Below are 26,069 nucleotides of genomic sequence, written 5' to 3' on the forward strand. Positions count from 1 at the left end.
TAGTTTTCAGACTGGCCAGGAGTAAATAAGCAAAAGTGGACTGCAGGTCAAATGGCTGCTAAACTGAAGTGTGTAAGAACCCCATAGATAAATACCACTGCTGTCTCAGCAGTGCCTGCAACACGTGCCACTGTCCCACATAAGGGCCAGGTGTGAGTGCTTCAGCATCACAGCATATGGTGATAATGTAACCAGCACATGCAATGTTTGCATTTCCCTTTCTGCTGCTTTACATCTCTTCTCAAAAACAGCACCATCTCTTCTCCTTCCCTGAACTTTTCAGGATTGATTCTTACAGCATATTATCCAAAGATAAGTCCTATCTATCTCAGTTTTCCCAATAAAGGACACTTATTTGCTCTCCTGACTGCACTTGCTTTGCCCTAGCACTGCCCTATACCTGTTGGGTCTCCACCTTTTGCTGAATGTCCCAAGCTTGACACATTCAGCCTCACACAAGGTGCTTTCCATCCAGAAGTTCGTGGCATGTTTACATGCTGTCAAAGATGATGAGTGTAATTACTCAAAAAAATGCTTCCACAGAAAACCAGCACTGCCTTGTAAGGTGGCAAGACGATTAATTCCACCACTCTGCAAAACTGAGAGCAAGTTTGCATTAAGGAGACTTACCAGGAGATGGCAGTAACTGCAAGTCTCTTGGTTTTGTCATACTGGAACTTCCAGAGCGGGAGCAGAGTTCCCTTCTGATCCCTGTATTCATCGGAGGCATCCTCAAAATATTTAAAATCTAAAACCAAAATCAAATAATAAGTCTCATGGAAAAAATCTGAAATACTTAACCATGGTGGAGTATCAGATAAGCTTTAAAAGAATCTCTGTCATTCTCACAGCCTCGGTACAACACAGTTATTAGTATAAAAGCTGTCTCAGTCTTTAAGTCTCACTCCAAAACAACACTTAAGTCCTGCACTTTACCAAGCACCAAGTCCTCACACAAAAGGCTGATGGTCTTCGAATGAATGAATAAGAAAGCAGCAATGAGAGCAAGAAGTAGTCTCAGGTCATTCTCAGAGCTAGATGCAGGCTTTCAAGAGGGAGCTGAGCAAAGGTGTGAAAACCCTTGCAAAATACCATCAGTACTGCATATGCTGGTGATCTCCAGAGCTCCCTTCCAAATCCTATGATTCTGTGATTATGTGAGGGTTGCTCTGCACTGGCTGCTTTGCCACCAAGACCTGCATCCAGGAGGGAACTGCCTGCTGAGGAAAGACAACACCTAGCAGACCTGCTGGCCCAGCCTGCATAGAGCAGGGCTGTTGTGCATGTCTTTTGAATGACAGCAGCTTGTTGTCTGTTTGCCTTGTGTATGCCAGCCGGTTGCTAACCCTGCTCTTTTTAGCTCTATTTGTCTAACATTTAGCATTAGAGACACCAGCATACCATAAGGCAACAAACCAGTTTTCATAGAAAGGCTCCGTGCCCCAACCTTCCACTGCTAACCACTGCCTTGGTATCTTTTGCCAAAACCCCTGCCTGCTTCTTTTACTAAGAGCCAGCTATCCCAGAGGATCTGCTGTGATTCTTGCTACAATTATGGCCACTCATCTGCAGGAATTCTGTTTTGAGAGCAAACATCATCTCCCAGTAGGACCGTACCTTGTGCAATATCATCAAATATGTTCTGATTCACCATCCGCTCCATTATTTTGGCAGCATTGGAGATCTTGGTTATATCATCACCCTGTTGAAAAGATAAACAAATAAGAGAAAATGTATACCCTGTAAGTTACAGGTCCTTCAGACCTTTTGTGATAGAAAAACTTGAGTCTTTCCACCTTGAATACAGGGTACATTGAAGCTCCTCATACTACTACCTAATAATAAGGGCACTTGAATTAAGGCAACAAATCTATATTAAGTTCAGCAAGGTGCCATTCACTCCTGAGATAGAACAACTTCAGTGTTTGTGTCTGATTTAGCTCAATGGCAGTCAGAGTCTTAATTTCCTCAACTTATCCAATCTGTTTCATGATGGGATGAGCTAAAAACACACACACGATCCATCCACCAACTCACTTGGTAACAATTCATTAGCTTCACCAATACAATCATGTTTGATAACTTATCAGCAACCCCTTTTATTTGCCTGCAGAGCTTTCGAGTATCCAGTCTTAAGTAAAGATCACAGGATGGAGAAATCCTCCCATTAATCAGTGTTAATTCCTGCTCAATGCACACACAGGTCCATGAACTCACACAATATACATAACAAACACGGAAAGGGCATCTGGCTGTCCTGCTTTTGTGGAAAATGCTCCGATACTGGAAAATCTGACCGTCCTCACTAAGGATCACAAGTAGGCAAATCTGCATGTGGGAATGAATGCAGGTAGTGCTTCAGATATAGCAAGGGTGGCCTCCTGAGGAGTGGCATTTTGCAAGGCCAGTGGTCTCTGATTAACTGTATACTTGCCTGACTGAGCCCTGTGCCCGATCACAACATTCTTATCCCACCTTCTTATTAAACTCTATTTCTGTTCTTTCTGTATTAGTATGTTCTCTATTCTGTGCACGTGTTTGAGTGAACAGAAGCAAAATTCAGGCTGGGCTAGCCAGAAGTAGGACAAAATCTTCATGCCAGCAACTGGAGGGACAAAGCTTAAAGTTCCCCAGACAGTTTGTGTCTGTGAGGGCAATGCCAGAACAGCTTTGCAAAATGGTGCGAGAATGCCAAAGTATATGCAAAGTGTTTTGACAGCATGTTTCTCCAAAGACCTGAATCCCCCCTAAATCTTACTGCTGCCTCAAAGCCCCAGCAGGGTTTCAAAGCCTTTCATCTTCAAATCCCTGCCAGGAACCAATGACTGCCAGCACAGTATGATTTCCCCCACAGTCAAGATGGTAAAAAGAGACTTGTCATCTTTGGCACAGCCCAGAGATTGCCCTAAACATAAAAATAAAAAAATGAAATGGCTTGCCAGAATTACACTGCACAGTCACAATCAAAACCAAGAATATGGCTTTGGATTATGTGCATCTCAACCCTCTGCTTCTTTTGAGGACCCTATACAGGCATGAGAGAGAAATTTTGTGGCAAAGAGCATAAAACCCATACAGAAAGGTGACAGGACAAAGGAAAAAAAGAAAAAAAATTCTATAATCTGCAACACTTTTTATGATTACATAGTTTGCCTCTATCGTTGTTAATGTGTACAGTCTTCTCCCACCTCAGAAAAGATAAAGTAGATCTTGGAAGAGTTCACAGAAGGACAGTAGAGGTGACTCATGATCCAGAGCAGTTTCTGTCCCAGAAAAGATTGAGTTGGCTGGGACTTGCCAGTCTAGAAAAGAGTTGGCTTTGAAAGTCATGAGATAAGTCTGTGAAATCCACTGACACACTGGAACAGGTTGCCCAAGGAGGCTGTGGATGCCCCATCCCTGGAGGCATTCAAGGCCAGGCTGGATGTGGCTCTGGGCAGCCTGGTCTGATGGTTGGCAGCCCTGCACATAGCAGGAGGGTTGAAACTAGATGATCTTTGAGGTTCTTTTCAAGCCAGGCCATTCTATGATTCTATGAAGTCCTAAATAGTCATGAGAGGATGGAGCGTGGTTGACTAGTCATTGCCTTTTCCAATATAAAACCAGGGCTGTCAAGAAAAGTTAGTGGAAGTCAACTTAGAAACAAAGAAAATGAGGTGATTCACAGCAGGATGACACCTGTGCAACTCCTTATCAAAGGGTACAGCAAACATTTTACATGGATTCAGGGAAGACTGAACACATACTTCTATGTGCCAAACAAGATCAACTCTGGGAAAAAGCTCAAAGTAGTTGAATGCTGGAAGAATATTTGGGTCAGGGAGGGATATGATATGCACTTGCTGTGTTCTTAGCCTTTCTTACACATTCAGTTGTGGTTAGAGCCCCAACCACATAATGTGACCACTATTATGTTCTTCAGCTTTTCCCTGGGTCAGTGGGAGGACTTCTCAAGAACTGCACAGAGTTTACTGTCACGTTCAGAATTTTAGAAAGCACAGGGATGTATATTTTTATATTTTAACATAGTTTTGACTTTCTGCAAAATATTCCTTAGACACTATGACTTCAGAAGTATTGACAGAAATTAAAGAGGGAGAGAAAGAGGATACTTGAAACATCCCAAGCAGAAATCAATATTCTCAGTTGCTGAGGTTTCACTCTTTTGACTCCAAGTTGCTATTACTGCTTCTGTCACTGTAAGATGTCTTTCTCTGAAATACTTTGTAGAAAAGAAAAAAGCAATTCACCTTTGCTAACACTTCTCCAGCGATATTGGGATCACGACTACAAAAATGGCATGGGCTGCCACCAGCACATTGCTCTAAGTGAGCTTAGCTGACAGAGGTTAAGTGCTGAAAAGGTTACAACTTGATTTAGAGAGAGAGAAGAGCAATAAACACTGAAAAAGTAGTAGTTACTGGGTATAAAGAATGGATTCCTGGAGCGCTGCTGGTTCATCAGATGTGCTATCTACGCTGTCTTCCATTCACCTACTAAGTTGGATAAACTCTCTTCTTTTTAACATGTTTGTGCTATGGGAAGGAGCTGGGAAAGAATGACAGTGTTCTACCCATCAGACATGAGACTTTTCTCTTACATATGCAATGAAAACTGCACTGCAAGCTTTCTGAATTTCCAACCTGAGAATCCAATTCTGAACAGTAGGGCAGAAGACAAGGATTACTTTATTGTGTACCCAAAGATGAATGGTAGGTCCTGAAACATCTATAAAATCTTTTTGTTGTCGTTGTCAGTGGAAAATAGGCTTTGAACTAAAACAAAAAACAAAAAACAAAAAACAAAAAAACAAAAAAAACCAACAAAACAAAACAAAAAAAACCAACAAAACTCTATAAACGAAGGAACAATGCATCATTCAGTGAAGGTTTTCTGCAATGCAGGAAACTGTCCAGATGAAATGAAAAGAGCTTTAAGTCAGCTTTCTTATTAAATAGCTATGTGTAAGCAATGCAGTCATGAATAACCACATTTTTGGCACTAAACTGTATCAGAGCAAGTTATTTTCTCACTCAATCTTTCGCTATTTCAGGTTTGATTTATTCTGTATCTTCCTGAAATAAATCTCCAGTGGAAGTGATAGGTCTAATTTATCTTTTTTCAAAGATCTGTTTGAAACTGACTTTTTTCTTTGTAGGGCAACTCTGGTTTAGAAAGACAAATGTAATGAGAGCTCATCAACTAGTACATTTATTTTACTTCTGTGCATGAAGAAGATTTTTTGAACAGCAATAATGTTATTGGAATCATCTGTTAAGATAGTTACTGGGTTAATACTTTGAAAATAAATGTCACAGAATCACAGAATGGCCCGAGTTGAAAGGGACCTCAAGAATCATGAAGTACCAATCTCCGTGCCACACTCAGGGCCACCAACCTCTACATTTAGTACTAGACCAGGCTGCCCAGGGCCCCATCCAACCTGGCCCTGAACACCTCTAGGGATGGGGCATCCTCAACTTTTCTGAGCAGCCTGTTCCAGCACCTCACCACTCCCTCTGTAAAGAACTTCCCCCTGACATCCAACCAAAATCTTCCCTCCTTCAACTTAAAACCATTTTCCCTCGTCCTGCAGTTATCTACCCTTTCAAAGAGTTGATTTCCCTCCTGTTTGTAGGCTCCCTTTAGATACTGAAATGCTGTAATGAGGTCACCCTGCAGCCTTCTTTTCTCCAGGCTGAACAAGCCCAGCTCCCTCAGCCTGTCTTCATAGGAGACAGCCCCCTGATCATCGTTGTGGCTCTCCTCTGGACCCTCTCCAACAGCTCTCTGTCTTTCTTGTATTGGGGGCTCCAAACTTGGACACAGTACTCCAGATGGGGCATCACAGGGGCAGAGCAGAGAGGGACAATCACCTCCCTGTGCCTGCTGGTCACATATCCGGGGATTGTTGTACTATTCATGAACACTAATTGTTTCAGGTTTGTCTTTTCAGCAGCTGGCCAGTTGCAATATGCAGCTCCACTTAACTGGAGCATGGAACAACGCTTTTGCTGATCTGTAACTGTATAACCAAACTCCACCCTAGAATCAGTGCAATAGCAGTTCATATCTCTTGCAACACATATATGGATGCTACAAGAATTCCAAGCTTTCAGAAAAAAACATAGTACAGGTGTGTTGCCATCTCTTGTCCAGCCAACATCTCCAACCACTGCAAATCCTAAACAGAGGCCCTCACATTGAATCCTGTCAAGCAGCTACTACTTTCTAGAATTACACTCTGTTCATTTTTATTACTTGCTTTTAATGCTGACAGGCTGTAAACAGCAGAATGAAGACAAGGATGTTGGTAACAACTCATCCTGCCCTTCGGTTGAACTGAGCAGGCAAACACTAATAAGAAGGTTAATTGCATTTGGTTTTCCGCTGTTATTATAAAAATAACTGGTGATCGTCTGAGAGCTTCCATATTATAATTATGACCCTGTGATCTGGGCTGTCTCACTGGGCATATCTCAAGAAGTAATGTTGTGGTGGGACAGATGTAACAGAATGTTATTCCTCTGCTATCCCTCACACAAGATTTTCCAGCAGTGTAACTTTCTTTTTATATCCACACCACAACTCACCATCTGATAGATTCATGTTTCTCCCTTTCATTTCAAGCAGTAAGCCCTCACTTCATCTAAGACTTTTTTTTGATGTTCCAAAACGCATAGCCTGCCACTCCACCAATCCTTCCCAATATATACCAGTAACAGCCCTTCAAGTTTACTTAATAATTTCCTCAGAGGCATTATACAGCAATAGATCTACTGATCTTTAGGATTACCTTTATTGCATTTTCATTTTTAAGGAAAAAAAACGTTTCCCTTATCGAAAGAAGTTGAGATTATTTGGACACAGGCTACTCTGCTAAACGCATACTCTATTTCATTTCATTTTTACTCCCAATTTTGCATTCTTCCTCTCTAAATTAGCTCTACTGCCATGCACTGTTAAAGGCTAGACCAGTGGAATCATTTTCACTTATCTTATACATCATCTGACCTTGCTATTCTCCAATTGCATAGCTTCACCCCCCTCTTGATTGATCTGTCAAAAGTCCTTATTGTCAGACTTGTGATTTTGTGTCTTGTCATCTAAAGGGTAAGAAGAGCTAGCTTGCATCCACTCAACAGCATTAGTCTCTTTACTTAATGCTGCATCTGTGTCAAACAAGGTAATTTCTATGCTCACATAACAACATAAGGAGGGTCATACTGGATCAGACCAAGACTATCTCTGGGCTGGGATCTTCTCTATAATCAGAGGCATAAGCAGATGGCTCAGGAACAGTAAGAACAGGACAAGCAGATACAACACTTCTGCCTAGCTTTCCCCACTTTAAGCTATTTTCAGGTTTCATATAATTTCTCTTTGGTATTCAGTCTTCTCCATGTTCTATTTTGCTGCCTTTATTGGAAACTAAGGAAAAAAATTAAACATTATATTGTTTCTCTTGGATGTAGTATAGCATATCCTCTTCTCTCTAGATCCATTTGAATGACAGGCAAATTGAAAGATTTCTGAAAGTCTATCACAGGCTTCAGTCAAATACTTTCTGTATTTCTTTCTTTCATTCACTTGCATTCTTCTTTATATCATTCTTATCCTTCACTCAGCTAGAATCCTGGTAATCTCAATTCCTTTATCTGCTGCTGCCTCTCTCTTCTGCTTTGTCAAACCATTTGTTTCCTGCTTTTTCTCCTCACTCCCCAGTGTTATGCACGGCCTAATTCTACTTTCTCGTAGCAGTGCCCTTCTGTTCAACTATCAAAGTTCTTTCTCTTCTCCGCCTTTGGCCACATTCTTTTATGGGTTGCTTTCTTCCTGAGCCAGTCACCTGTTCTTCTGGCCTCTAGCTCAGTACTAGTACTGTTTTTCCTTTATTTTATTCCATTGTTTCTAATTCCTCACTTAACTCTACTATAAACTCAAACAGCTCTAGAGCTTGGATGTTCTCTTTCACAGCCTCTTACCACAGCAAGAGTTTCCATCAATCTACCTCTGGTTATATCTGTTCACTTTATTCTCTTCCTCCCTTTGGGCTGAATCCAGTATTGTCTCAGTAGCTCCACTATCTACTTAGTAGATACAGAAATAACAGTGGGAATCAATAACTGCTGCTAGTCACAGCTTCCTTGATTTTAGCCATTGTGCAGATCACCTATATTTCCTGCTTGTGATTCCACATCTCCACTTCAGCAGCTGTCAAAGACAGAAAGTCCTCGAAAAAGTTTAACTGGAAATCTTTTTTCCAATCACTATGTGTAACCAAAACTATATAATCTGTGAGTTAGAACCCGCTTTTCCATTTGCTAGCTTGAGATTAGAGATACAGATTCTGATGCAATCTTTAATTTCCATAGAATCATCAACTTTCAGAATCATCAACTATCATCCCACTATCAACCTAACTTACCAAGTCACGTCACTAAGCCATGTCCATCCACGTGCCACCTCCACGTCTTTAAAATACCTTCAGGACAGGGTCTCTGCCTCTTCTTGCGTAGCCTGTTCCAATGTTTCACCACCTTCTCTATGAAGAAATTCTTCCTAATGTCCAACCCAAACCTCCCCTGGTGTATCATGTCACCTGTGTCCTATCACTTATCACATGAGAGAAAAGACTTGCGCTCTTCTCACTGCAACCTCTTTTCAGGGAGTTGTAGAGAGCAGTAAAGTCTTCCCTCAGCCTCCTCTCCTCCAGACTAAACAGTCCCAGTTCCTTCAGCTGCTCTTCATAACACTTGTTTTCTAGTCCCCTCTACAATTCTGTGGCTCTTCTCTGCACATACTTGAGCAACTCAACATCCTCCTTATGTTAACAGTTCCAAAATGTTTATAGAATTACTCATAATTAAATTTTAATGCCTGGATGCTTTGGTAGTATGTTTCCAGTTAGTGACTGGAAAATTCAGCAGCTTTTTCGTACACTGCAAACCACCCCACCAGTCTCGCAGTGGGTTTCAAAGTCGAATACTGGCTCTGCTTAAAGAGATTTCAATTACATTTTTCCATTCTATTCACTTTCTGATTTCCCTGTAATCACCCTGTCAAAGGCAAAGTACCAAGGGAAGGGATCATAGATGCACAGATTTCAGCTTCCTACTGTTGTCAGTTGAACATGCAGTAGTTTTCTTACAATGTGGTTCCATTAGTAGAATTTTTATTTCATTTTAACGGACAGCTTTAAGAACTCCACTCTTTAAGCCCATAATTGCATCGTTGACTTCGGGCTTAGTTCTCAACACTTAGGTGAAAGGTTTATTAGTTTTAAAAGTACTGTGAATATCAATGGCATTATTCACAGGAGGAAGCCTATCAGAACATGTTTCTGTTTAAACTGCAAGAATTTTAAGGGCTGAAGGCTACTGCAAAAGCTCAGCCAGCTAAATCCTCTACAGCCAGATCAGTGTATGGTATGAAAGTGCTGAAGTCCTTTTCAGGAGCCAACTTACATTACGGAAATATTTTAGTTACACTGATGCAGCTACACTTATGGTAGGGGCAAGATACAAACAGAACTCTGTGTTTCTATTATACGAAATTTATATGTACACAACTGTAAAATATTTATGTTATAATTACATAGTATTATCATTAAAATAATAAAAAGTAGCAAAAATTATTTTAATATATTGTTTTACTAACATTTTGAAGAAATCCTAAATTTCTTTGCTTTTCATTAGAAGACTTAATGCTTCCACATCCCATGGAAAAAACTGTATAAAGTCAAAGAGTATTTCAACTTATTTCATTCTTTTACCCCTCATATGCTAATCAAAAATGAGATAATGCTCTTGGAAATGAGCTTTGAGTCAAGATTATGGCTTCACATTGTTTTGCATTCTTATAAAAAGAACAACAAATCAAAAATGGAAGAAATCCCTGTTTTGGAAACATGGTTCCTAGTAAAAAACAGTAGTTGCATTTCTTAGGTTTGTTACATGCCAGCTGACGGAACTTGCTACACAGTCAGCATGAGTAGCTACATTCCCCCTTGCTTACATGATAGAAGTATTCACTACCACTCTCAGCAAGATACTTCTAGAGCTGTGGAATATACCTGTGATTCCAGTGAAATTAACTTTCTTCCCCTCTTCTTCTCCACCTTCTTTCCTATCTGAGCTTTTGGTTTTTCTTTCTCTTTTGACTTCTCCATCTTCTGAAGCTCCTTCATATAGGCATCATAGATCTCCCACTGAGAGACAGATAAGAGGCAGAATTTGTAAGGACTTGATTATGCTTTAGAAAAAACATCATCCACACAATCCAAACAGTAACGCTGTCACCAGGATCAGCTGAAAGACAGCAAGCAAAACAATGAAGGACCAAACAATATATTCAAAGCTTGATGCGACATGTCTCACTTCTTGAGAATAAAGTATTATCCTTTTCCCAACACTCTCCTTGGTGCTTTGATTCTATCTTTTTTGTAGGATATTCTGTTTGGCTAATTTTTAGTGTTTAATAGGAAACATGCACTAAACATCTGCTCTGTGACATTTCTCATGTGTTCTTGGAAAATTAAATTGTAGCTGCTTAACACAATTTAAATCTTGAACTCTAACTCTGAAGCATATGATGAAATGGAAACTGAGAGCAGTTCAATATCTTCTGCTAAGCCACATGCCAGGAATGTCTTACTTGAGTAGATCCAAAAGTCATTTTTCCACTTGAGAACTATTCATTAGTACTGTAGTGCTAGTATTGTATCTGAAGCAGTTATATTACTTTCAGCAAAGAGAAATGGTAATCCAAATCTGATACATCATCTTAAGAGAGGGAGTATGAATCACGTACAAAGGAGACTAAAACAGTGGAATATAGAAAGTAGAAGAAAACCTGTAGCAAGAAAATGTGCATTGTGTCATAAATCTGCAGGTGGAAGTGAGAAGAAAAGATGTTGTAAATATCAAAGGAAGGACAAAACAAGATGTGATGAAAAGAGTGAAGAAGAAGCAGAACAGGAGTCTTTGTAAGAAAAAATTATGAGCACAAGGAAGAACAAGAAGGCAAAAGAGTTGAGGAAAAAACAGCTTATGTTAAAATCTTTTTAACAGGAAAATTAAAAGAAAAAAATTTTCCTCTTAGTTTTCAAAAATTTCATGCAAAATTTCTATATTCTCCAATTCTGACGTCACCTCATTGTCAAAAAAAAAAAAAAAAGAAAGAAAGAAAACTCCAACTGAAAGGAACTTTCAGGCCAGTTACATGAATTGAAGTTCAGGAATAAACTGGGTTACAATCTCCAGCTTGACAGCGATACCTCCCCTCCTCTTCCTATCACTTGCTTACAGTAGCATTTTACTTGCTATCATTACTTAACACTTTCTCCTGGATGTTCCCAGGGTACTTTGATAACACGAGAGACAAGATTTGTATCAGTGTATATACACTGATATATTTTGCAAATATTTGTGAGAAGTAGTCAGCAGAACTGGCTGGATTCCCTTTCCAGTGAAAGCTATAGTGTACCTCGTGTAAAATGTCATGCAGAATTTATATATATAAATATGTATTTACTATTATGAATTAATATATGTGTATGTATAAATATATGAATTAATACATATGTATGTATGTATTTAATAAATGGAGAAAATAATGGAAAGCAATTGTGGAATAGATCTTAATCATGAATAAACTGGCACATTCCCACTTCCTAGAACAGGCAGGGAACGTTGGACCACAGCTCTTCCTAAATGACCAGCTTACCCACCATGCACTGATGGAAAATAGTCAACAACGGAGTGCTACTTATCACAAAGAGAGCCATGTCCCAGGAGGAGTCAGTGCCTCCAAGAAGCAGTTGCAGTTCCTGAAGAGTTCAGCTCAGCTCTTGCTGAGCCCAGGACCATTTTCACAGTGTGGTTCTCCATTTCTACACATTTAAAGCCTTCTAAAACAAACCAGCCAGGGGTCGGTAGTGAATGATCAATCAAAACCAGGTGCACAGAGACACCTGACCTTAGAAATAAAGTTTACCCATAAAGACAGAAAAGAGGGCCATGTTACTTTGTTCTCCAGTTCAAATCAGAAATCAAAGCCATAGTACAGGAGTTCATTCCAGTACAAGGAATGCAAAGACAACAATTTTCCTGTATATTTTCCAAAATGGTTAATGAAGTTGAAAGGATATACCTGGTTAGCATTGGCTGAAAAGTTTTTACAAGGTGTAGGCTCCGATTGAGATGCTCTTTCCTAAATTAAAAAAAAAAAAAAAAAAGAAAGAAAGAAAGCATAAAAACATGTAATTTATACACCAAGACTCTTTGCAGTGACATAGTCCAGCTGTGGAAACTACCTTCTCATAGCAGGTACTGAGAATAATGCTGATCTTGGATTGATTCAGCATCCAAATAATTCCCAGATCACTGCACAAACATTACTGGTTATGATGCAAATACAGATTTTCTTGGGGACCAGGAAGAGATGTGAAGATTTACAGTAGCATCAAATTTTTATAGACTGTCCTACAGTCCTTAAGGCAAGAATTTTTTAGTCACCACTTTCACTACCTCAAATGTATTACCTCCATCAAATGTTGTTTTACCATACTGAAAAACTGTTGTGCTTTTTATTATTATTATTTTTTCCCTCCTACCAGCATCTACAAGGATTACACAATATGACACAAACTGATGCTCCACTTGCCCACCCAAAGGAAAGATTCTCTGGGTCACTGAAGGAAACAGCAGCAAGCAGTGTACCCGCAAAGGGTTGTCAAGTGTCCTTGAAGATCTCTCAATGAAGTTGAACTGGTTTGGAAGCTTTTTCTCCTTTACTTTTGGGGGAGGAGGCTCTTCTGCCTCTGCTGCTTCAGCTGCTTCGGCTGTCTCTGTCCCCTCTGCCTCCTCCTCTTCTGCAGTCTGCAAGAGAACCCTGGAAGGATCAGATATTTCGTCCCTTCTTTTGAAGCACTTACCAGACTGCTGGAATTTTGCTGCCTAGGAGCAGAGACTGTTATTGAAGATTTGGTAGGGGACAATAATGAAATAGGCAAATAACTGAGTAAGTCCAACTGTAGCTGAAAGGATGTGGGGGCAGGGTGGGTTACATCAGAACCAAGACCTGTTTCATCTAGACTATCTAAATTGAGAAAGAGAAGAACAGGAAATAATGTTACTTTAAAACAGAGCCTCATATGAACAGGATAATAAAGCATGACTGCCTTTGATAATATGAATTAGACCTGAGGATCAGAAGACTGTATTAGAGTCCCATGAATTTATGTTTTCACTGCTTTTGTAGACAATAAACTCAATCTGAAACTAGTTCAACCTGAAACTGATTACAAGGCATGACACTGTGTTGGTAAGAACAAACTGCTCATAGCACACTCCTTTCCTGATCCGCCAACTGTTTCTACGTTGGCCACACCTCAGTTAAACTAGTTACAATTACTGCTTTCATCTCTCCGCATTTTATTTTTAATCAGCTTCCCTTTCCGGAAAACCCAGAGATTTCACATACCGTTCAGGATTCCAAGTCCCAGCAAATTATGCTCCATCATGATATCATATCTGGATGAAGACAGACCTAGTATGTAGGGACCTGTCATCCCCTGTACACCTTCTCCAAATTGAGGAAAGGTAGGAGGACCCCAGCTATCCAGGAGAAAGTGCAGAATTTCAGCAACAGCTGAGACATCTCAGACACAAAAGAATAGATTACCGAAGCATCTCAGTGAGCTCATTTTATAACAAAGAGGGTTTCCAATCCAATATTAAAAATAAAAAGTACAGCTCTCAGCTGACTATGGAGAATTACCTGAACATCTTCTGTGCTTTTTTCATCTTTAATCTCTGCCTCTTCAGATACTACTGCAGAAGTCTCAGAAGGAGCTTTTTCTGATGACAGAAAAGATAAGTGAATTAATCTAGGATAATAGGATACAATATATGATATCCTGCAGACTGTTCTATCTTCTGAGGTATTAATATACAAATGCATCCTTTTCTAATGCCTTCTCAACAGAGTAACCAATTCTCAGTTTGCAGGGTGATTGCTCAAAGACAGAAAAAAGCAATGTTATTACTAGATCAGATTGCAATAATTCCTACTGATGAAATAAAAAATCTGATTTTCACTCAAATTAAACTTCTGAAATAACTTCTGATTTGAGTAACTTTGTTTTTGGAGTATCCTTTCAGCTCTGGACTTTGCTGCAATCTAAAAAAGTCTGCTGTTACATACAACTATGAGCAAAGCTCTGAAGGTACAAAAGAGTTACAGTGTGATTTGTTCTTATTTATACAGATAAAAATAAATGCACTAGCTGCCTGCTGGGCTAAACCACAACACCATATTAAGACAATGATGGATATCTACATTCCAGTCACAGCCTTGAATGTGTAGTGATGCTAGCTAGCATCAAGCTGCTTTAAACTGTTTCGTTTGCACACAATGAAAAGCACTGCCAACATCAACAATTCATGCTTTCGTGGCAATGACAATTCTATTTAGCATTTTGTCATCTTCAGATCATTACGCATACTTTGTTAAGTGTAAAAGAAAAGAGGCACTACCCCTCCAAGGCCACTGGTAACAGCTGTTCTCAGGAACAGTGATATCATTGTGTTACCACTTCAACAGGACATTCTTTGTGACACAGCTTCTTTCTTGAACAGCCAAAACATGAGAAAATCACTAAACACTTTTTCCCTGAGAAAAATCGTAACCTAGAAATGCTTCCTGACAACACAGCTCTTTAGTGTCTGATTAAAGTATGTTTCCTGACAGATAATATAAGAATCACAATACTAGAACCATAGAATCATAGAATGGCTTGGGTTGGAGGGGACCTTTAGGACGATCTAGTTCCAACCCCTTGCTATAGGCAGGGACTCATCTCACTAGACCAGGTTGCTCACAGCCCCATCCAGCCTGGCCTTGAATGCTTCCAGGGAGGAGGCATCCACAACCTCACCAGGCAACCTGTCCCAGTGTCTCACCACCCTCACAGTATGGAATCTCTTCCCAATATCTTGTCTAAATCTACTTTCTGTCTGCTTAAAACCATTTGTCCTCATCCTGTTACTACATAACAGTTGTAAAAAATCCCTCCCCAGCTTTCCTGTAGGCCCTCTTCAGGTACTGGAAAGCCGCTATAAGGTGTTCCCAGTGCCTTCTCTGCTCTGGGCTTAAGAATCCCAGCTCTCTCAGCTTGTACCCATAGGGGAGGTGCTCCAGCCCTCCAATTATCTTTGTGGCCCTCCTCTGGACCCACCCCAACAGCTTCACATCCTTCTTGTGCTGGGGATACTGGATGCAGTACTCCAGGTGGGGTCTCATGAGAGCAGAGTAAAGGGGCAGAATCACCTCCCTCAACTTGCTGGTCATGCTTGATGCAACCCAGGATACGGTTGACCTTTAGGACTGCAAGGACACACTGCTGGCTCATGCTGAGTCTTTTATCAGCCAGTATGCCCCAAACCCTTCTCCTCAGGGATGCTCTCAAGCCATTCTCTGCCCAGCCTGTATTTGTGCTTGGGATTGCCCTGACCCAGCTGCAGGATGTTACACTTGGCCTTGTTGAACCTCATGAGGTTGGCATGGGCCCACCTCTCCAGCCTGTCCAGGTCCCTCTGGATGGCATCTCTTCCCTCTAGTGTGTCCACTGCACCACTCAGCTTGGTGTAATCTGCAAACTTGCTGAGGGTGTGCTCAATCCCACTGTCTATGTTACTTACAAAGATATTAAAAAGCACCAGCTCAGGTACCAATCCCTGAAGAACACCACTCATCACCAGCTTCCCCTTGGACATTAAGTCACTGACTGCAACTCTCTGAGTGCAACCACCCAGCCAATTCCTTATCCAGCCAGTGGTCCATCCATCAAATCCATTTTTCTCCAGTTTGGCGTCCAGGATGTTATGGAGGACAGCATCAAATGCTTTGCACAAGTCCATGTAGATAACTAGCTAAAATCCAAGGTTCAATTAGCTCAGTATGTTATATCTCACACTGTCCATTAGGTATAATGATAAGAGAGGAAGAATGCACCAAATATATAACAGTTTCCCAAACACTCATCCTGCCTCTGAACATATCTGCTTTAAGATTCAAACCATGGCTGAAATTCTCAAAGCAGGATAATGAGTTTGGACACTTATGTCCAAACAATTATAGTAGAAGACATTTAAAGACACTAAATAGCTTTGAAAATTTCAGTGGGTGGTGTTCACCTGGCTTCAAAAGCAGGTATTGTTTTCTACACTGTGTCAAACATCTGGCTGGCTGTTCACGTGCTTTTCTGTTTTTGTTTCTTGAGAAAGATGCAATCTACTCAATTCTGTGGTTGTGAAGTATGATTGTATCCTTCTCATTGAATAAATTAGCGGGAACTATTGCTGGTACATAGATGGTTGGACAGGATGATCGTGCAGGTCTTTTCCAACCTTGGTGATTCCATGATTCTATGATTCTAAATGGTACCAGTGCCCAGCTGAAAATGATTGTGATTTCAGAAAATAAACCAACCTGATGCATTGCTTAATCTCAGACTTTGCCGCCTGCCTTCATCTGAATCTCTGAGTATCATGTTCCCGTTCAAAGAGAAGTGAATGGCTATTTGATCTACATAGCTTATCGGCTTGTAAGCTCGTTCCTTTAAAAATGAAAATACAACACAATTAACATGGTGAAATATATTTTAAAGCCAGAAATACTGTTTAGCCTAAAATGCTAAAGCTAAGAAGTCCCATACTGACAAAATGTTTGCTGTTAACATTTTTATACTGAGTTCCTTCCAGCAGTTATTTATAACTCAAAACACTGAAAGTCATAAATTAAAAATACAAGGAAAAGAAGTGAGAACATGAAACCTCTAGCTCTCCTAAACTACCACAGAAAGGGAGTTCAAATATAATTCTAGTACATCTTTATTGCACAGCACTTCATAAAAAACGTCAATGTTCTATTGTACTGAGATACCTGAATGAGCTGTCATTCCTATATGAGAGCAGCACCATACAGAGAGAGCAACTCTGATTTGGAAACAGTACAGGTCCTAGCACTGTGCTCAGGCTTATAAGCACTACACTAATTCAGCTATTTGAAACTAATTTTATTGCACTTGCTTGAAGGTCACTGTACAGAGCAGCTATGCACTTATGTTCAAACTACATATTAAGACTTAGAGCTACATCTAAAAGCAATCAGAAGTGACTGCAGACCATAGATGTTTCAGTGGTTTCCTTCTAAAAATATGACTGCTACCTGTATCCATGAGAGCACAGTATTGAGCCCACTTCACTCACTGTGAAGGATAGAAGATATGGACTGCTTGTCACCTGTGTACATCCCATAAAGATGGAAAACATCAACACCAAGTAGAGGAGACAGAGATCCCACTAGCTTCCACAAGACTGGAATTTTTCTGGTGATCTAGCCTAATGGTTGTCAAACTATTTACAGTAATGCAGAGATGAGACAAGCTCAGGTCTACTTCACCTCCTTATCTATTCCCTGCCTAAAGCTGGGATTAATCCAGGCAAGAGCTGGAAGAGCTGTCCCTATGGGCTCTCATTTCTTTCAGGAGGTGTGACTCTTCCACGGGAGAGGGGAGAAGTAGAGCCACCTGCAGCAGCCTATGCTGCTAGTGCTAAATGCTAGCTGGAGAAAGGCTCTCCAGGGTAATGCAGCATATTCTCTGCACACAGACATGTGAAGGTGTGTGACTCTTGGATGTTTCCCACCCATCTTTGATGCAACCTCCCCTGCTCACTCCTACTCATCGTGAATAGAGCCCTTGTCACTCATTTCACATAACATTTCTGAATTTTCATATAATGCAAACAACTGAATCTTGATCTACGGATACTGAGGTATTACTACTTATAGACCAAATAAACTACTGCCTTTTATTCTCTAATCACCACTGGATGGGAAAAAAAAAAGAAAAAAAAAAGAAAAAAAAAACAACAAAAACATTGCCTGAGATTAGGTACACCAATTTTATTCATTGACAAAACTTGAGTAATTGTTATTTCCAACTTCTGAATAAATATGTCAATGCTTTTAGACTTTCACCCTCTGCAAAATTCCTTTAGGAAGCACTGCCAGTAAATATGTAACAAGAGGAATTGCATATTAAAAATAAATCACCTGATAGGAAATAAAAAGAAAACTCAAAAACAGCTAATTGCAAAAAAACTCCTCTTTGATTTAGAGGTCATGCCACACTTACTTTAAAGCTGTATCTGACGATATTCTGAGGGGCATGTGGATTATTAGCTGTCAGAACACGTGTAAATTCCTCTTTTAATTCCTTTGGAAGAGAAACAAAATAGCATCATAAAGAAAATTTCACTGTTATTCAACATAGAATACAAAGATCACCAGATTCTTTATACTCAGTTCTAAGGTTTGCTGCAGATATCTTGCTTGCAGTTGATGCCTCCACAGGAGCAGTGGTATGAGCCAAAATAGCTCGGAGTGGGGTCAAGAACAAAGTCATCTTGCTTCCTATCATAATACTTCAATCGGTTTCTTGGAATTCTTTAGTCGTCACGTTAATTTTTGTCTGAGCTGTGGTAGCACTTGAAAAATGCTAGCTGCATTTTGTACGGCAAAAAATACAAACCTTTGTCTTGAAGCACGCACATTCTATAAATCCAGTAAACACTCAACACAGTAGCAGTGCTTGCAAGCTCAACCAGTTCAAACAAAAAATAGTACCGGTGTCAACTGCTTTTACTGCTTGAGGAGGAGGAAGTGTGTGTAGCTTCATTTTGAGAGCTGTTTGGAGGACAGGGAGCAACATTAGGGTTTTATAAGCCGTAAGAAGAGAGGCAAATGCATTTAGAAGGGTGATTGATTGTGTTAACCAAGAGGACAAGAAATGGCCTTAAACAAAAGGACCCCTCTCTGTATGACTCTGTGAGTCAAACTCCCTCTTCCTCCTGAAAAGCTCAGGGTTAGCACTGGTGTCCTCCTTATCTGATGAAAGACTTGGCCCCATTCCCCTCTTGGATCAACTACATATAGTGTTACTTTGCATTAAGCCCAGAGCTGTTTCAAAGCATGTCCTCCCTACTTTCCTGCTGAAAGCCATTTTAGCCTGTGCTCCAGACACTGTACATTAACAGCTATTAGCCCTACTCTTGCAGGAGTTCCTCTGGAAAAACAACAAAAAACAACAAATGGGTAAGAGGTAGGCTTCAGTTTATGGAATTTTGTATACTTCTCATGACAAGTACAGACACTGTTTTTTACTCACAGCTTCAGTCAAATCCAGCTGATCTGGAGGTTTGACCACAGTCTTTGATGATGGCCACTCATCCACTCCTTCTCCAACTTCAGTGGATGTATCTTCATCCTAGCGCAGGAAAAGGAAGTCAGCTTGAACACCAAGACTGTGATTGGTTTGCTCACTCACAGAGAGGCACTTCTGCAGGCACGGTACAAAGACGACCAGCATTTCCCTGTTCATCTTTGCACAGAAGAGGCCAGATAACCCCAGATTTGCAAGTAGTTGGCAACAGTAGTTCAGTAGGTTGGAGGAGATAGAGTCTGAAGATAATTCCTGGCCCATTATAAAAAGGGAGTAATTCCAATAGCAAAACTTAAGAAACTCCACTTGAATTTCATTTTAAAAGTTGACAATTGTTTTTTTTGACCACATAATAACCCAAATGACTCATACTTTAACTAAAAGGCATAATTTAAGTACCTTAATTATTTCTTAAGTGTTATAATATAAGCTACATTTAGAAATTAGATTAAGATATAAAGCTGCTAGGATGTGACTTCTGGATGAATGCTGTTTTCTTGCAAAGACCAGTAGGTCTGCATTCCTGCAGTGGTGAGAGCTGTTCTCCTGGGGCTACACTAGGGTTGATATCATGATACAATATCATTAATAGGAAATGGATCACTGCAGGGATGAATTTCAATTACTGGTCATTAAAGATAAACTGCTAGAACACGAGGTTGCTGATTACAGTGTTTAACTGCTCAGCATAAAATTTCTCCCTCAGTTTGAAATGTGTAATGAGTTGTTTTAAAATAAATCAATCACTTTTTCAAATACAGGTCTCTTTGGTCTATTAAACTTTATAGCCATATGGAGCTGTCAATGAATCCAGGGTGTAAGTGAAGGCTGTCTGCAAGACCTAGGAAAGCTATGCTATCAGCAGAGCACCACAAAGGTAAAAAGCACAGTGATGTGTAAAAGCACGCAGTGTCTTAAAGTAACAGAGAATTTTGCATATGCCAGAAGCCAGGGAAATTCACAGGCTGAACCTTTTTCTCCTAAGGGTAAAGGAAGCCAAAATGAAACAAGCTGGAAGGAAGGTCAGGCTCCTCAGTTCTCGAAAGACTATGAGGGCAGAACAGTTGTTTGTGATTTAATGCTACCCACATGAACACCTGCTTGTAGGACATTTATCATACACAATTCAATGCCAGTTATTTCAGAGCTGTTATTTTTCTAGTGACGAAGATAAAAATAGTGTTGGATTTTCTGTGTTTTCATTTTTTATTTGAAAGTCAATACCTTTCCCTTTCAAGAGACTTAAGAAGTGGGAAAAAATGACAGGACTATAATTTATTCTAAGAAGGTAAAACGTTGTTTGTCACAAGGTTTAAAAGCATGTAAATTGTCCTTCCCCCATTCATACCAATGGTGATAAACCCATCTACATCAGCCTTACGTTTTGTCTCTATAAAAGAAGAAGGTAGATTAAGATTGTTATTCTAAGCACTTATCTGCCTGCCAGTGAAAGAATTATCAGGAGTTTAACGGTCAAAAAGTTAACACTGTTTTCTCTAATGCTTGTATTCCTATATAAATGCTTATATTCCTTAATAAATGAATCTGGAGTATGTTTTGAATTTCCTAACCAGAGCAGGCAGTTTTCTCATAGCCTTTTTCAGCTTGTATTTTGGAATTTATACCACATACTTAAAAAAAAATTCTTTTCATTTTGCAGTTTACCAGAATTCTGCCTTTGTTTTAACTTCCATTTTTATTCTACTTTGCTAGTGCAATTCCCTTCTCAGTGGAACCCCTTATTGTTAAATCAATTGGAACGTTACTAACGCCATAAAACAAGTCATTGTTCAGGCAGAATCTAGTTTGCATCTCATAGACAAAGAAAGAAAAATGATATTTTAAAACTCTTGGATTTGTGATCTTACCCGTTTTTTAGTTGAAGCTCCATAAAGCCTCGGTTGTGCAGCCCTTCCTCCTGGAGGTCCATTTTGGTTCTGAAGTGAGAATAGACCCAACATAAAAATTTAAAACATTCTATTCCCTAATTTAACTGGAGTGGAATATAACTTTAATACGCTTGCTAAGGTTTGCCGCAGTGGTATGTTTCAAAAGCCAGATACACCAGTACTTTATTCTAAATGTTTTCTGAATGAAAGGTAGTCACAATCAAAATATAAGACAAGTTCAACAGAATGGAGAAATGCGAGGCTCTTTCCTTAGTATGCCTTATCTGTGGTTCACATTTATGTCACACACATCAGGTTCTACTGCCTCACTTAGATACACCAGAAAGACCACTCTTGCCCAAACGCTTGCATGTCACAGTGAGGTGAGAGACAGCAGGTTAGCACCTACAAAGAGAAGATTACTGAAAAAAACACTGAAAACTGATCAACAACTGGGAAGTTAACCACCAACAACCTTCTTGAGTGCATCGCAGCAAAGAAAAATTTTTAGATAGGCTTTAAGGAGAACAATAAAACAGTTCCTTGCAGGGAGCCTTATAGTGTCATTCCAAAGAAGGTTGCCCAGAGGATAAGAAAAAATGCAAAGACAGCAATGATAAAGATTTAGTGAAGACTCTACAGAAAGCAGAAGAGGAAATGAAAGATCCTTTTGAGAAGATGCTGGGAGACAGATAAGGTGAAGAACTCAGAAAGCAAAGAATGAAGCTATTATATTTTAAAAGGAAAACTGATAAACAAAGGAGAAGACATCAGAGACATTAACAAGAACATTTTAAGGATGGACCCAGGTAACATCAGATGGGACTGGTGGGAAAAGCAGAGTTTCTGCTTCGAAAGAGCATTTGATTTTGTCACATAGAAGAAAATACTAGAGAAGAAGGAACAATGAGGTGGAGGGGTAAGCTCCCATGTGTTTATCGATTTTCTTTGGAAGAACATAATAGTGTACCTCTTAGCTCAGATCAAAGGCCCAGCTAGCCAAGTACAGCTCCAAAAGTATTCAAAAGCAGGTATTTATGGTGCTTTCTCCTGGATGCCCTTTCAGCCTCCAGGGGATTTTTGAACCTGAAATATTGTCCTTTTTGTTTCATATCCTTTTTCTCCACAGAACTAATCAAGCACTTTGGAATTCATGCTCACTTTTAGCATGGACAACTGCCTACATCAAGGACTTGTACAAGCCTTGCTAATGGGAGCACAGATGTGTATATGCAAAGAACCACCGCTTGCTGTTAAAGCCTGCTAGTTGCTGTTTCCATCTGGTTCTCCCAGTTCTACAGCTGGAAAGCCTAGTTTTACATTATCTTTGGTTTATCCCCTTTTCTGTATTTCTTATTGATCAGTTAAAAAAAAGCATGAGATGCTACACAAATTCCTAGGCTCCTCTCATGATTCTTCTTTATAAAACACAAATATTCACTTCTGTTTCTTATGTATTAAAAAATTAAGTACCTGTAATCACTTTCACACAGAATCTCCAAGTCTTATTTCTAAAGTCCCATTACTTAGTACGATGTGGCAAGACATTTCCAAGAAGGAAAGTATTTTCAGATGAGAACAAAGTGGAGCAGAGATGAGAGACTGTGACTTTCAGTGTTGTTTCCCATCATACAAGCTGTATGAATGCTGTTATTAGCAAGGTGTGATTATTTTTATTCCAGAAAATGTACACTAAAAGCAATGAAGAATAAGCAGACTGATACATTTCTAAGCTTAGAAAATGTGCCTTACTTTGTAATACTAATTGTTATTAGTCAAATGGACACACACAGAAAGAAAAAATCAGAAAAAATAATTACAATATTTACTTTAAAACCCTCAGTGGGGTGATAGCAGAGCATAGCAGAGTGCCCAGAAGCCTTGGCATCACAGCCCCTACTCAAACCACGGGATAACACAGACAGCCTCCTTCCCCCATGGTACAGCTCAGCAACAGAGCACCCTGTTCTGCAAGGAAGATATTACATGCGAAATAGATGTGATAAAAGCAATACAATTTAAAACACAACCTCAGAGCAGAATATTATTTAGATCTGAATCAAAAACAAACTCTTAATTCGAAAGAGGAAATAAAGCCTACTCACTATTACCCTTCGTAAATGAGCATATAAAAGCGTTTATCCAGCTGTAAAGGCATTGACAAGGCAATCTGAGGGTAATTGGTTTTGGCAGTTGCACACATTTCAATTAACATACTCTAAAGAGCCACAAGTGAATAAATATCTGGAACCGTATTAAAATCCAAAAGTGACATTGAAGAGAGCTGGGATTTGATTCCAGCGTACGGAAGCAATGCAAACCCTACCCTATTCCCCACACAGTGTAGAATTTTGCAGGATAGAGTGTGAGCTTAGATATTAAAAAGGCAGCAATAATCCAGCAGAGCACAGATGTGAGAAACAATGTAGGAAAATGCATAGCAGCAAAACCCAAGGCTCTGTGAAAAAGGTACAGATCACCACTATAACAGAGCAGTCTGCAGGTCTTGGCTTCTTGCTGTCATTCTCCCACTCTCACTTCTCTGAAATTCTCAGCTCAGGAATGTCCTTCCTGATGTGGCCATGCGTACTCGTTACTCAGCTCTGTAATATGGAATTGTCATTGCTAGCAACGTGCTCTGGGCTCTGTACTGAGACTGCAGGTCCTCAGGACTGCAGCTGGTTGTCTGAATTCTTCTTGGCCTACCTGCAGCTTCATTTTACTCACTTCAGCTGGGCAGCATTTTTTCTAATTGATCACAGGCCTATGGCTTGTTTGCTTTACTTTTATCTTTGTAAAGAACCACCCATGGTTTTACGACTGTAGCATAATGCAGAAGGAAAAAAATGTCTGGTGCAGCAGACAAACCCTGGAATACAGAACATGGCAAACAGGAGCACAAGCACAGGATGATTCATGATGGGGCACAGAATCGGCACTGGAGACTTCACAGCTACAAACAGTTCACCTTCGGTCAGCTGAAGAAATGCAGACCTGACAGCCTGGGCAAAGATGGTTTTAGGGATAACAAAAGCAAACAAACAAACAAAAACCCAGAATCATAGAATGGCTTAGGTTGAAAGGGGAATCTAACACTTGAAAAACATCACACGTTGTAATGTCAGATGCAATGCTGAACAACACACCAACAAAGGTGTAAAAAGTGTGTTAGTTAACGTGGAAAGAAACCTCAGCTGGGTCCTAGAGTAAGGAAGAAAAAACCATCAACATGGACATCTTATCCTTCCCAGTGAAGGACCCAAATGCTAACATCTTCTCACCCTGTTCCCAAAAAACAATGACAGCAAAATGAAGCTATCGACCTTGGAGCCCAAGGAGCAGAAGAGAGGTGAGTACGCCACCAGAAAAGGGGCATGAAACTAAGAAGCTTGCATGCAACGATTTTAAGCTACATTATTATTATTGTTATGCACAGAAGTATTCTGACCATCTACATGGTGCTGGGGCAGCTTGCTGGGGGCTCTACCAGCAGCTAAACTGAGTTCCCCTCAGAAGGGGGCAAGGACACTACTGGCAGGGCAGTTATAAATCACAACTCTCATCTCTGATATTTTGAACCACAAAACATGACCACAACCCCAAGTCCTAATGTACCTCAGGACTACTTGGCTATCACACAAATACTTGGCCAAGAGCTACATGCTACAGACACAGCTAACACAGAGACTAGCCTGAGAACAAGAAATCTGAATGTCTGAATGTAGAATCTGTTGGATATACTGGATTACAGGCACAGAAGCTAATACAAAAGCAGAAGGCAGCATTCAGGAAGCAAACATCATTCTTGCAGGGATGCGTGACAACAGCCCATGCTAGCAAAGTGCCTGAGGCAATGCAAGGTTCACATCCAAGAACCTGAAATTGCTGCAATCCAGCTGGAAGGTGACACAGATAGAGGGGTATGTGATGAGATAAAATTTTGGTAATACTTGCACCACGGAAGATGCACTAAAACTGACAGATCTGCTTAAAACTGTTAAAAGAAACACGGTAAAGAACAAAATTGGGTCAGCCAAGAATAAAAAAACATTTTACACCACCTCCAATTCAGATAATAGCACAAAGTCTAGCTGTGCTAGTTGCTAGTTGCCATTTTCATTGGTGTGCCTCTGCTTGGTCCTTTTGTTAATTCTTTCACAAGATCCAGCTTCCTGTAGATCTTTCCAAAACCAGCACATTGTTCTTCCTCAGATCTTTCCTTAAAAATCCTCTCTGTCACACTAGCTGCAAAGAGTTCTCAACAGCACACAGGTAGTTGGTGTCTTGTCACCACAGCTCAGAATGATGACCACTGTTTCCTCATCATTCTGTTACTCCCTCAATGTATTACACATAAGCTATTACTTAAACTGTAATCCTTTTGCACTGACAGCTACTTCTCTCTTCCATATAACACCGTGTTTGTACAAGGGAAAGGTCACAAATGCATTTGGACGTATAAATAATAAACTAGAACTGTGAATCAGCATAATCAGATATTCACCAGCAAGGTGATGATGACAGGGGCTGGCCTTCACATACGCATCTCTAAAATTCAAGCACATCTTTGCTCTTATATAATGAGCTACAGAAATGAAACAAAGTTAGCATGCTATTTTATTAGGACCTCATAGAGAAGTGTTCAGAAGCAAGAAAATGCAAGAATTAAGGTTGCTGGGGCAACCTTCAATTCATTCCATTGAGCACAAGCATGATACATGGCTTAATTGCATAATCACACACCTTTTTTTATACTTTCCCTGCCTCACTTAAGCTCTCCCAGGTGCAGAGTACGGGCAGAGTTGAGACAATAAGTTGCTATTAGTATTTTGGTTTATGTTGGTAAGCATCTAGTCAAACACTCAGCAAAGAACACTTAAATCCAAATAGCT

The 26,069-nt window shown here is 40.0% G+C and overlaps 1 protein-coding gene across 4 annotated transcripts in view; it reads right to left on the bottom strand.

The window, feature by feature from the left end:
* Positions 1-26,069, bottom strand: part of DNAI1 (dynein axonemal intermediate chain 1) — a 137,606-nt gene that overhangs the window by 103,688 nt on the left and 7,849 nt on the right. For all 4 annotated transcript variants that reach the window (XR_016461640.1, XM_031609284.2, XM_090131376.1 and 1 more), the window contains exons 2-11: positions 21,157-21,225; positions 19,235-19,333; positions 18,203-18,283; positions 16,495-16,621; positions 13,783-13,862; positions 12,723-12,881; positions 12,154-12,213; positions 10,076-10,210; positions 1,618-1,702; positions 631-748 (exon numbers count right to left, since the gene is read on the bottom strand). Coding sequence is in view for 3 of the 4 variants with exons in the window: in XM_031609284.2 (XP_031465144.2) it covers positions 631-748; positions 1,618-1,702; positions 10,076-10,210; positions 12,154-12,213; positions 12,723-12,881; positions 13,783-13,862; positions 16,495-16,621; positions 18,203-18,283; positions 19,235-19,333; positions 21,157-21,225 (1,013 nt within the window). In the remaining variant the exon portion in view is untranslated. The remainder of the gene's footprint in view (positions 1-630; positions 749-1,617; positions 1,703-10,075; positions 10,211-12,153; positions 12,214-12,722; positions 12,882-13,782; positions 13,863-16,494; positions 16,622-18,202; positions 18,284-19,234; positions 19,334-21,156; positions 21,226-26,069) is intronic.

Source organism: Phasianus colchicus, chromosome Z (assembly GCF_987193195.1).
Source record: "Phasianus colchicus chromosome Z, bPhaCol1.hap1.1, whole genome shotgun sequence".
Classification (NCBI taxonomy): domain Eukaryota; kingdom Metazoa; phylum Chordata; class Aves; order Galliformes; family Phasianidae; genus Phasianus; species Phasianus colchicus.